A 12,269-nucleotide genomic window follows, 5' to 3' on the forward strand; every position below is an offset into this window, starting at 1 on the left:
TGAGGTTGCAAGTCCTGTTAAAACTAACAGCTCAAAAACCACACGGAATCTGGGAATAATGTGTACATCACTGGTTAGAGGACAATTTGTAGAAAACAGCTAGCTACATTTTGAAGTGTTGCATTTTGATTCCAGTGGGTCACCAACATGGTAAGTGTAACACAACTCTTTTTTGTTAGTCACTTTTTGTTAAATCTCATAAATAGTAACTCTTACATTTCAGAGCCTGGATTTTTCCCCTGAGGCTAATATCCATATCATGTTGAAATCAATAGAACAGGGGACAAACGTTTAGGGTTCTACATTGTGACATCACTAAAATACTCCTTCTACAATGTTAAAACATTCTACATTGTGACATCATTAAAATACTCCTACTACAATGTTTAAACATTCTACATTTTATTTCACTGATATCATGAAACAACTCCTTCATGAATTTTCTGATGTTTAATCAGATATCTTTTATCAGAGTATCTCTTCCCACATTGATTACAGCTATGAGGTTTCTCTCCAGTGTGTGTTCTCTGGTGTGCTGTCAGCTCTCCAGATCGAGCAAAACTCTTCCAACATTGATCACAGTTATAAGATTTCTCTCCTGTGTGTGTTGTCTGGTGTTGAGTCAGAGTGCTAGATGCAGCAAACCTCTTCCCACATTGACCACAGCTATAAGGTTTCTCTCCTGTGTGTGTTCTCTGGTGTAGAGTCAGAGTGCTAGATGCAGCAAACCTCTTCCCACATTGACCACAGCTATAAGGTTTCTCTCCTGTGTGTGTTCTCTGGTGTAGAGTCAGAGTGCTAGATGCAGCAAACCTCTTCCCACATTGACCACAGCTATAAGGTTTCTCTCCTGTGTGTATTCTCTGGTGTGAAGTCAGATGGCCAGATGTAGTAAAACTCTTCCCACATTGACCACAGATATAAGGTTTCTCTCCTGTATGTGTTCTCTGGTGTAGAGTTAGAGAGCCAGATTGACCAAAACTCTTCCCACATTGACCACAGCTATAAGATTTCTCTCCTGTGTGTGTTCTCTGGTGTCGAGTCAGATGTCCAGATTGACCAAAACTCATCCAACATTGATCACAGCTATAATATTTCTCTCCTGTGTGTCTTCTCTGGTGTACAGTCAGAATGCTTGATGTAGTGAAACTCTTCCCACATTGATCACAGCTAAAAGGTTTCTCTCCAGTGTGTATTCTCTGGTGTACTGTCAGTTTTCCAAATTGACCAAAACTCTTCCCACATTGACCACAGCTATAAGATTTCTCTCCTGTGTGTGTTCTCTGGTGTAGAGTCAGAGTGCTAGATGCAGCAAACCTCTTCCCACATTGACCACAGCTAGAAGGTTTCTCTCCTGTGTGTGTTCTCTGGTGTAGAGTCAGAGTGCTAAATGCAGCAAACCTCTTCCCACATTGACCACAGCTATAAGATTTCTCTCCTGTGTGTATTCTCTGGTGTGAAGTCAGATGGCCAGATGTAGTAAAACTCTTCCCACATTGACCACAGATATAAGATTTCTCTCCTGTATGTGTTCTCTGGTGTAGAGTCAGATGTCCAGATTGACCAAAACTCATCCAACATTGATCACAGCTATAAGGTTTCTCTCCTGTGTGTCTTCTCTGGTGTACAGTCAGAATGCTTGATGTAGTGAAACTCTTCCCACATTGACCACAGATATAAGGTTTCTCTCCTGTGTGTGTTCTCTGGTGTAAAGTCAGATGATCAGATGTAGTAAAACTCTTCCCACATTGATCACAGCTACAAGGTTTCTCTGCTGTGTGTGTTCTCTGATGCATTTTAATGCCTGATGAGGTGAATCTCTTCCCACAGTCAGAGCAGCAGTGAGTTATCTTCCCTGTGCATCTCTGCAGGTGTTTCTTGAGGTGTTCTGATCTGGAGAGACTCTTCTTTGCCTTGTCAGCATCATGAGGTTGTTGAGGCTCCCCAGAGGATCCAAGATAGTGAAGTATCTCTCCTGTGTGAACAACAAAGTCAGACAGATGGTTAAAGGCCCACAACAGCGGAAATCCACTGTAAAAGGTGATGCCAACAGCGTAGCCATGATGTTGTACAACAATTGACGTCTGTAATGAATGTTAAAATTATTTGACATTTGTCTTAAAAGGAGCAAGAATAGTCATATTTTGTCTTGTTTTCACATTAGTAGTAACATCGATGATTGTTGGCTAGAAATAAGTTATTCATGTTGTTGAAACTCTAAGCAGTGTGCCAGACAACTTTTGGTCTCCAATATAGGCCCCTTTCTGTGTTTGCTAAAATTGCGGCACGAGGGCGATGCACATGCAATTTAGTTGTAGACACTCCTCCCTGCTAATGAGGAAACCGATAGTTATGGATGTACTATATCTGCCTGGAGCAAAAATGGTGAGCAAAGATTTGAGTTTTTCACAATGTATTCTGAATGTGAACGGGGGAAAACTCAGGGGAGAAACCTCCATTTCCAGGTTGATGATGAGTTCATTTCAGACTACTTTGGATTATAATTGTAAGGCTCGTTTGAATGTCCTGCTTAATATAATGTTTGTGTCATCATCGCAAATAAACCACTTTGTACTTAAAAACACTTCAACCAGTAAAATGCTCTTTGGCTTTTCCATCAGCTTGACAATGAGGGTTTGTACAGTTTGCCAAATTGGCCCATAACTTCACCTAACAATAACATAGACCTACTGTAGGGCCCATAACTTCACCTAACAATAACATAGACCTACTGTAGGACCCATTACTTCACCTAACAACAACATAGACCTACTGTAGGACCCATTACTTCACCTAACAACAACATAGACCTACTGTAGGACCCATAACTTCACCTAACAACAACATAGACCTACTGTAGGACCCATAACTTCACCTAACAACAACATAGACCTACTGTAGGACCCATAACTTCACCTAACAACAAATATAGGAAAATAGCTCTGTGTGTTGTACAATAGCCTATCCATCAAGGGACAGTTCTCTACACATTATGAGCTAAGTATCTCTGTGTCCAAACAGACTAACGAGACCCTACAGTAAATCAAGCAGACAATAACACATTATAAACATCCATTTGTTAGGGATGTTGGATCCAACGTGGAGCACAGCATAGCTGTCTTTACCAGAGTAATGAATGAAGAAGCACTTTGGTTGTTGTTGCATGTCGTGATGTTTGTAATTTGACTGGCATTCAGAAAAGTATTTCCTGGATCTTCTGATAGTTGATCATGTGACTGTAACTGTGGATTACTGAACGAAACGCATTAACAAAACGGAGGTTTTTGGATATAAAGAGAGACTTTATCGAAAAAAACTAACATTTATTGAGTAAATGGGAGTCTTGTGAGTTGCAACGATATGAAGATCATCAAAAGTAAGTGATTCATTTTATCGCAATTTCTGACTTGTGTAACTCCTCTACTTGGCTGGTAACTGTTTGTAATGATTTGTCTGCTGGGCGCTGTTCTCAGATAATCGCATGGTATGCTTTCACGGTAAAGCCTTTTTGAAATCTGACACCGTGGTTTGATTAACAAGAAGTTAATCTTTAAACCGATGTATAACACTTGTATGTTTTATGAATTCTTATAATGAGTATTTCTGTTTTTGAATTTGGTGCTCTGCAATTTCACTGGATGTTGGCCATGTGGGACGGTAGCATCCCACACCCCCTAGAGAGGTTAAGCATATCCCAGTTTAGGTCACCTAACAGAACAAACTCTGAAGATAGATGGGGGAAATCAATTCACATATGGTGTCCAGGGCACAGCTGGGAGCTGAGGGGTGTCTGTAACAGGCGGCAACAGTGAGAGACTTATTTCTGGAGAGATTCATTTTTTTTATTAAAAGCTCGAACTGTTTGGGCTTAGACCTGGAAAGTATGATAGAACATTGCAGGCCATCTCTGCAGTAGATTGCAACTCCTCTCATTTTGATGGAAAATGTTGTAGTTGGGGATGGAAATTTCAGAATTTTTGGTGACCTTCCAAAGCCAGGATTCAGACACGGCAAGGACATCAAGGTTGGCGGAGTGTGCTAAAGCAGTGAGTAAAACAAACTTAGGGAGGAGGCTTCTGATGTTAACATGCATGAAACCAAGGCTTTTACGGTTACAGAAGTCAACAAATGAGAGCGCCTGGGGACACACAGGGCCTGGGATAACGTCTACATCACCCGAGGAGTAGGATGAGGGTACGGCTAAAGGCTTTCAGAACTGGTCGGCTCCCTCCGGTCAGGTTACGTTGACGACTGGCTCCCTCCGGTCAGGTCACGTTGACGACTGGCTCCCTCCGGTCAGGTCACGCTGACGACTGGCTCCCTCCGGTCAGGTCATGTTGACGACTGGCTCCCTCCGGTCAGGTTACGTTGACGACTGGCTCCCTCCGGTCAGGTTACGTTGACGACTGGCTCCCTCCGGTCAGGTTACGTTGACGACTGGCTCCCTCTAATCAGGTTATAGTGATGACTGGCTCCCTCCAGTCATTTGTGTGTTTTAATTATTTAATCAAATAGCATGCTAAAAGCATCAGACAAGTTCAGTACATATAGTTGATTGTATAAAAACACATGGGGCGATTTGTAGAAAGAACAGATGACTCTTGGTTGACTAAGATTTATTTTAGTTGGGGACAGCACTAGAACATGATTTTGGGGCTCCCGAGTGGCGCAGCGGACACTGCATCTCAGTGCTTGAGGCTTCACTACAGACACCCTGGTTCAAATCCAGGCTGTATCACAACCGGCCGTGATTTGGAGTCCCATAGGGCGGCGCACAATTGGCCCAGCGTTGTCCGGGGTAGGCAGTCATTGTAAATAAGAATTTGTTCTTAACTGACTTGCCTAGTTAAATAAAGGTTACATTTAAATACATTTAAAAAATTGAGTTTCATGACAATCCATTTTTTACAAATCCGGCAAGGCAATAATTTTGAGAAGGGTTTAAAACAAAGGTTTCAAACCAATTCATGAATGTAATTGAATCTAGGTATGTCTTGCCTTTAATGTAATGGCATGAAAAACAATTGGCTGAATATTATACAATGACTTATCAACAGCTCTAATAATTTGCCTCCACCGGAAATCTACACTGGCAGTTATAGAATATACTATATAGCCTAGAAACCTGGTTAAACTATCATTATGACATCCTGGATGAATTCTAGAATATACTATATAGCCTAGAAACCTGGTTAAACTATCATTATGACATCCTGGATGAATTCTAGAATATACTATATAGCCTAGAAACCTGGTTAAACTATCATTATGACATCATGGATGAATTCTAGAATATACTATATAGCCTAGAAACCTGGTTAAACTATCATTATGACATCATGGATGAATTCTAGAATATACTATATAGCCTAGAAACCTGGTTATACTATCATTATGACATCATGGATGAATTCTAGAATATACTATATAGCCTAGAAACCTGGTTAAACTATCATTATGACATCATGGATGAATTCTAGAATATACTATACATCCTAGAAATCTGGTTAAACTATCATTATGACATCATGGATGAATTCTAGAATATACTATATATCCTAGAAAACTGGTTAAAGTATCATTATGACATCGTGGATGAATAAATCTGAGTGGTTACACTCCTCCTTCCCCCATCCCTCAGCTGTTTACCAAACCAAGCCTCTGGGCAGCCATTTTGTTACTGTTGAAAAAACCCACACAACCCAGCAATCTGCAGATCATACAATAACAAAGCTGTCATTCCACCACTGTTTTGGTTATAAGATGATTATGGGGTTGGGGAAATGTAACTACTTTCAAATTCATAGACAGACCTATGGATGCAAGGACTGACCATCCATGATATCAACATTATAGTTTTAACCATGTTGAGGCTATACAGTGTTGATTTACATTGTTTCTAGACATTGGAGTAAAAAAAAGCTTATTTGGGGTTCTGATGGGGTACAACAGTTGAACTAAGCTCATGAGGCATGTGTTATATTCTTCAACAATCAATGGCTATAAATTAATAATTTAAAAGTCACAATATGGATGTAGCTATTGCATATTTCTGCTTTAACACCAAACATCAGTTCAACAACTGCAGAGTTTGTGCCTCTGTATTTAAGACAGTACTTACTGGTGTTAATCAGGGCCCGGTTATCTTTAGAACCATTGGATGCCTTAACATGCGTTTGGGAAACCGGGCCCAGATGTCCAGTTTCCTCCTCTTCTTCCTCCTCCTTTATCGATGTAACAGTCATCTCCCCCTCTTCCTCTTTCACTCCATAAACTGCATCCTCCTCTTCTTTTACTGTAACATCCTCCTCTTTCACTCTGAACGCGTCTTTTTCTTCTTTCACAGTAACGGCCTCACCCTCTACTTCTTGTTTTACTGTAACATCCTCCTCCTCTTTCACTCTGAACTTCTTGTTTTACTGTGATATTCTCTTCTTTAGCAGGAGGAGAGTAGCTCAGTGGCCGCATGGTTGGGAATGTTAGCTAGCTAGGCTAATGCTAACTTAACCAGCCCGCTAGCTGACTAATAACAACAACACCGTAAATATGAAATTAAATCTGATAACTAACTAGACGACAGAAGTGGGTTTAAAACACAGAGGCTAATATACACTAACGCGTCTAAAGAGCTTTATTGTTCGGCTATTTTGTCTAGCAAGCTACCGTGGTGTCTGACTAACTGGTGCTACTGTTGAAAGAAGAGTTCCGTCCACTACATTATACGTCACACTAACAGCATTACCTTAAATTCCCACACCGCCATCTGCTGACTGGAGTGGGTAACGCAGTTGAGTAAAATGTTTATTTTGTCAGACAAAAAGTTAAAGGGTAGGAATAAGGGACATCGCTGGTGCTAAAATATTCATTAGCCCCCCCCCAAATAAATCAATATCAGTCAATATATTTTTTTTGTGATTTATTTTTTTCGTCAACCGTTCCATCGCATCTTAAACTTCTTACCGGACGGCACTAGGACCGGGGGAGGCTGCTGCTGCACTAGTGACTGTTAGACTTTCTTCAGCGAAGATGGAGGACAGAAATACTAGGAGAGAGGGGTACCCCAACACAGAACTGAACTGGATCAAAGATGGAGGACAGAAATACTAGGAGAGAGGGGTACCCCTACACAGAACTGAACTGGATCAAAGATGGCGGACAGAAATACTAGGAGAGAGGGGTACCCCTACACAGAACTGAACTGGATCAAAGATGGAGGACAGAAATACTAGGAGAGAGGGGTACCCCTACACAGAACTGATCTGGATAAAAGATGGCGGACAGAAATACTAGGAGAGAGGGGTACCCCTACACAGAACTGAACTGGATCAAAGACGGCGGACAGAAATACTAGGAGAGAGGGGTACCCCTACACAGAACTGAACTGGATCAAAGACGGCGGACAGAAATACTAGGAGAGAGGGGTACCCCTACACAGAACTGATCTGGATCAAAGATGGAGGACAGAAATACTAGGAGAGAGGGGTACCCCTACACAGAACTGAACTGAATCAAAGATGGCGGACAGAAATACTAGGATGGAAGCAAATGTAAGGGATTATAATGTCATAACGAATCATGCAAAAACATGTACAGTTGACAGGAATGTTAGTTCATGTAGAGACAAACGATTATGCATTTTTTTATCATAAAGTTCATTTATGTAAATCGTGATTTAGCAAGCTAGCTGACTTTCTTCAGCGAAGATGGAGGACAGAAATACTAGGAGAGAGGGGTACCCCAACACAGAACTGAACTGGATCAAAGATGGAGGACAGAAATACTAGGAGAGAGGGGTACCCCTACACAGAACTGAACTGGATCAAAGATGGCAGACAGAAATACTAGGAGAGAGGGGTACCCCTACACAGAACTGAACTGGATCAAAGATGGCGGACAGAAATACTAGAAGAGAGGGGTACCCCTACACAGAACTGAACTGGATCAAAGATGGCGGACAAAAATACTAGGAGAGAGGGGTACCCCTACACAGAACTGATCTGGATAAAAGATGGCGGACAGAAATACTAGGAGAGAGGGGTACCCCTACACAGAACTGATCTGGATCAAAGATGGCGGACAGAAATACAAGGAGAGAGGGATACCCCTACACAGAACTGAACTGGATCAAAGATGGTGGACAGAAATACAAGGAGAGAGGGGTACCCCTACACAGAACTGAACTGGATCAAAGACGGCGGACAGAAATACTAGGAGAGAGGGGTACCCCTACACAGAACTGAACTGGATGAAAGACGGCGGACAGAAATACAAGGAGAGAGGGGTACCCCTACACAGAACTGAACTGGATCAAAGACGGCGGACAGAAATACTAGGAGAGAGGGATACCCCTACACAGAACTGATCTGGATCAAAGATGGAGGACAGAAATACTAGGAGAGAGGGGTACCCCTACACAGAACTGAACTGGATCAAAGATGGCGGACAGAAATACTAGGATGGAAGCAAATGTAAGGGATTATAATGTCATAACGAATCATACAAAAACATGTACAGTTGACAGGAATGTTAGTTCATGTAGAGACAAACGATTATGCATTTTTTTATCATAAAGTTCATTTATGTAAATCGTGATTTAGCAAGCTAGCTGACTAGCTAACATTAGCCAGCTAGCTGACTAGCTAACATTAGCCAGCTAGCTGACTAGCTTTATGAGCTTAGTTCAACTGTTGTACCCCAGCAGAACCCCAAATAAGCTTTTTTTACTCCAATGTTTCGAAACAATGTAAATCAACACTGTATAGCCTCAATATGGTTAAAACTATAATGTTGATATCATCAATGGTCAGTCCTTGCATCCATAGGTCTGTCTGTAGTTACATTTCTCCAACCCCATAATCATCTTATTACCAAAACAGTGGTGGAATGACAGATTTGTTATTGTTTGAACTGCAGATTGGTTGGTTGTGTGGGTTTTTTAAACAGCAACAAAATGGCTGCCCTGAGGCTTGGTTTGGTAAACAGCTGAGGGATGGGGGCTGGAGAAATGTAACCACTCTCAAATTCTTAGAGAAAGCTATTGTGGCAACCGTAACTCAACACCTAGCGACCTCTTCAAGAAGTTCAGACATCTTGGCATAACAGTTATAAGGTGTTGGCTTGACAGTCGCTGGACCCAGGTTTGAGTTAAGCTCAGGGCAACCCCCTGAATTCACTATACTATGAATACAAAGACTGGCCATCCATGATGTCATAATGATTGTTTAACCAGGTTTCTAGGCTATATAGTATATTCTAGAATTCATCCATGAGGCCATAATGATAGTTTAACCAGGTTTCTAGGATATATAGTATATTCTAGAATTCATCCATGATGTCATAATGATAGTTTAACCAGGTTTCTAGGCTATATAGTATATCTAGAATTCATCCATGATGTCATAATGATAGTTTAACCAGGTTTCTAGGCTATATAGTGTATTCTAGAATTCATCCATGATGTCATAATGATAGTTTAACCAGGTTTCTAGGATATATAGTATATTTTAGAATTCATCCATGATGTCATAATGATAGTTTAACCAGGTTTCTAGGATATATAGTATATTCTAGAATTCATCCATGATGCCATAATGATAGTTTAACCAGGTTTCTAGGATATATAGTATATTTTAGAATTCATCCATGATGTCATAATGATAGTTTAACCAGGTTTCTAGGATATATAGTATATTCTAGAATTCATCCATGATGCCATAATGATAGTTTAACCAGGTTTCTAGGCTATATAGTATATTCTAGAATTCATCCATGATGTCATAATGATAGTTTAACCAGGTTTCTAGGCTATATAGTATATTCTAGAATTGCCAGTGTAGATTTCCTGTGGGGGTCAAATTGTTAGAGCTGTTGATAAGTCATTGTATAATATTCAGCCAATTGTTTTTCATGCCATTACATCAATATAGCCCAACCAGAAGAGAATAAAACCTTCCTGAACCACCACCACCTGCTGGCCTTCATAAATTCTGACGTTGCAAGTAATAGGCTACACAAGCAGTCAGCAACCTACGTTTGGAGTTCAAATTTATCTGACCATTTCTACCGATCTGCGTGCCAGTTATGATTTTCATATGCACATTTTCATGGAACAGTTTAATTTAATTAGTAATAGTATCTCAAAATCATTGTCTGTGATTAATCTACATTCTATCTAAATCTAAATGAAAATTACAAATCTAAAAGGAACTTTTATTGCCATTGCCAACAATGTGAAAATTCCCTACATAAAGCCAACAAATAAGCCATTGCAAATAAATATCCTATAAATCACATGGCCTGTCTATAACGAACTTGAAACACAGTATAAAATATTCTGGGCCCTCAGTTTCCCGCCAGTGAGTTCTGGACAGACGCAGCTGTAGGCTATTTGTTAAAGGGATAAGAAGTAATCAGGTATTTTGACATTTCCACTGGATCAGCACATTACAGTTTTTCCCTTTCGTGCCGAGTGGAAATATTTTACGAAAATACTTTGAGGAACTATTGTCATTTGCAATTGATTTTGATTAGACTTTGTTTACTTGCTGTTTGAGGTGAAGAAAAAATTACTTTGAGAAGCTCCAACTCATTAGTGGTGGTGCGTTAAGACAATCAGAAATACTATCAGACATCCCCAAATGGGCACATTTATAGACCTACATTTGCACACAGGCCAGGTAGACTAGTCCTACTTCTATATGTGTAATCAGGTGTGGGTCCTTACTCAACATTGACAGGAGTGTTTCAAACAAAATAAAATTAATAAATTGACAGAACTGACGCATCTTGCGGGGTCAGGTCTGGGTGGTCTGCCAGGGGCCATTTAATTTAGTATCCGTTTGGGTCGGCATTGAGAATGATTGTATTTCCCCATAGTATGTTGTACCGAAGTTGACCGACTGAAAGGGAGTGTAACTTTATGACTATAATTACTGTTCCCTGAAGGAGAGAAACGAGGTACAACACCTGTTTGGCTCCATCCCTTCCTGGGCTCGGTGAAGAGCGATATTAAATTGAATATGACCTAAGGCTCGTATTTCTGTGTTTATTATATTATAATTAAGTCTATGATTTGATATTTGATAGAGCAGTCTGACTGAGCGGTGGTAGGCAGCAGCAGGCTTGTAAGCATTCATTCAAACATTCATTCAAACAGCACTTTCCTGCGTTTGCCAGTAGCTCTTCGCAATGCTTGAAGCACAGCTCTGTTTATGACTTCAAGCCTGTCAACTCCCAAGATTAGGCTGGCAATACTATGTTGCCTATAAGAACATTCTGGGCGGCAGGGTAGCCTAGTGGTTAGAGCGTTGGACTAGTAACTGAAAGGTTCAAATCCCCGAGATGACAAGGTACAAATCTGTCGTTCTGCCCCTGAACAGGCAGTTAACCCACTAAAGGTAAGAAAATATATAAATTAAATAAATAAATAAAAATGTATATGAATTTCAAATGATATAGAGAGAAATAGTTATATGTTAAGAGCTTTTTTACATGGCTCATATTGCACTTTTACTTTCTTCTCCAACACAGTGTTTTTGCATTATTTAAACCAAATGGAACATGTTTCATTATTTATTTAAACCAAATGGAACGTGTTTCATTATTTATTTAAACCAAATGGAACATGTTTCATTATTTATTTAAACCAAATGGAACATGTTTCATTATTTATTTAAACCAAATGGAACGTGTTTCATTATTTATTTAAACCAAATGGAACGTGTTCCATTATTTATTTAAACCAAATGGAACGTGTTTCATTATTTATTTAAACCAAATGGAACATGTTTCATTATTTATTTAAACCAAATGGAACATGTTTCATTATTTATTTAAACCAAATGGAACATGTTTCATTATTTATTTAAACCAAATGGAACATGTTTCATTATTTATTTAAACCAAATGGAACATGTTTCATTATTTATTTAAACCAAATGGAACATGTTTCATTATTTATTTAAACCAAATGGAACATGTTTCATTATTTATTTAAACCAAATGGAACATGTTTCATTATTTATTTAAACCAAATGGAACATGTTTCATTATTTATTTGAACCAAATGGAACATGTTTCATTATTTATTTAAACCAAATGGAACATGTTTCATTATTTATTTAAACCAAATGGAACATGTTTCATTATTTATTTAAACCAAATGGAACATGTTTCATTATTTATTTAAACCAAATGGAACATGTTTCATTATTTACTTAAACCAAATGGAACATGTTTCATTATTTACTTAAACCAAATGGAACATGTTT

At 39.4% G+C, this 12,269-nt stretch overlaps 1 protein-coding gene across 1 annotated transcript; it reads right to left on the bottom strand.

The window, feature by feature from the left end:
- Window positions 1–509: 509 nt before the first annotated feature.
- Window positions 510–1,745, bottom strand: LOC115152470 (zinc finger protein 135-like; the record flags this gene model as incomplete). Its single annotated transcript, XM_029697348.1, has 1 exon — window positions 510–1,745. A coding segment is annotated over one exon (1,236 nt), but the record flags the coding sequence as incomplete, so codon positions are not given.
- Window positions 1,746–12,269: the final 10,524 nt, after the last annotated feature.

This window comes from Salmo trutta, chromosome 17 (genome assembly GCF_901001165.1).
Source record: "Salmo trutta chromosome 17, fSalTru1.1, whole genome shotgun sequence".
In the NCBI taxonomy this organism is placed as follows: domain Eukaryota; kingdom Metazoa; phylum Chordata; class Actinopteri; order Salmoniformes; family Salmonidae; genus Salmo; species Salmo trutta.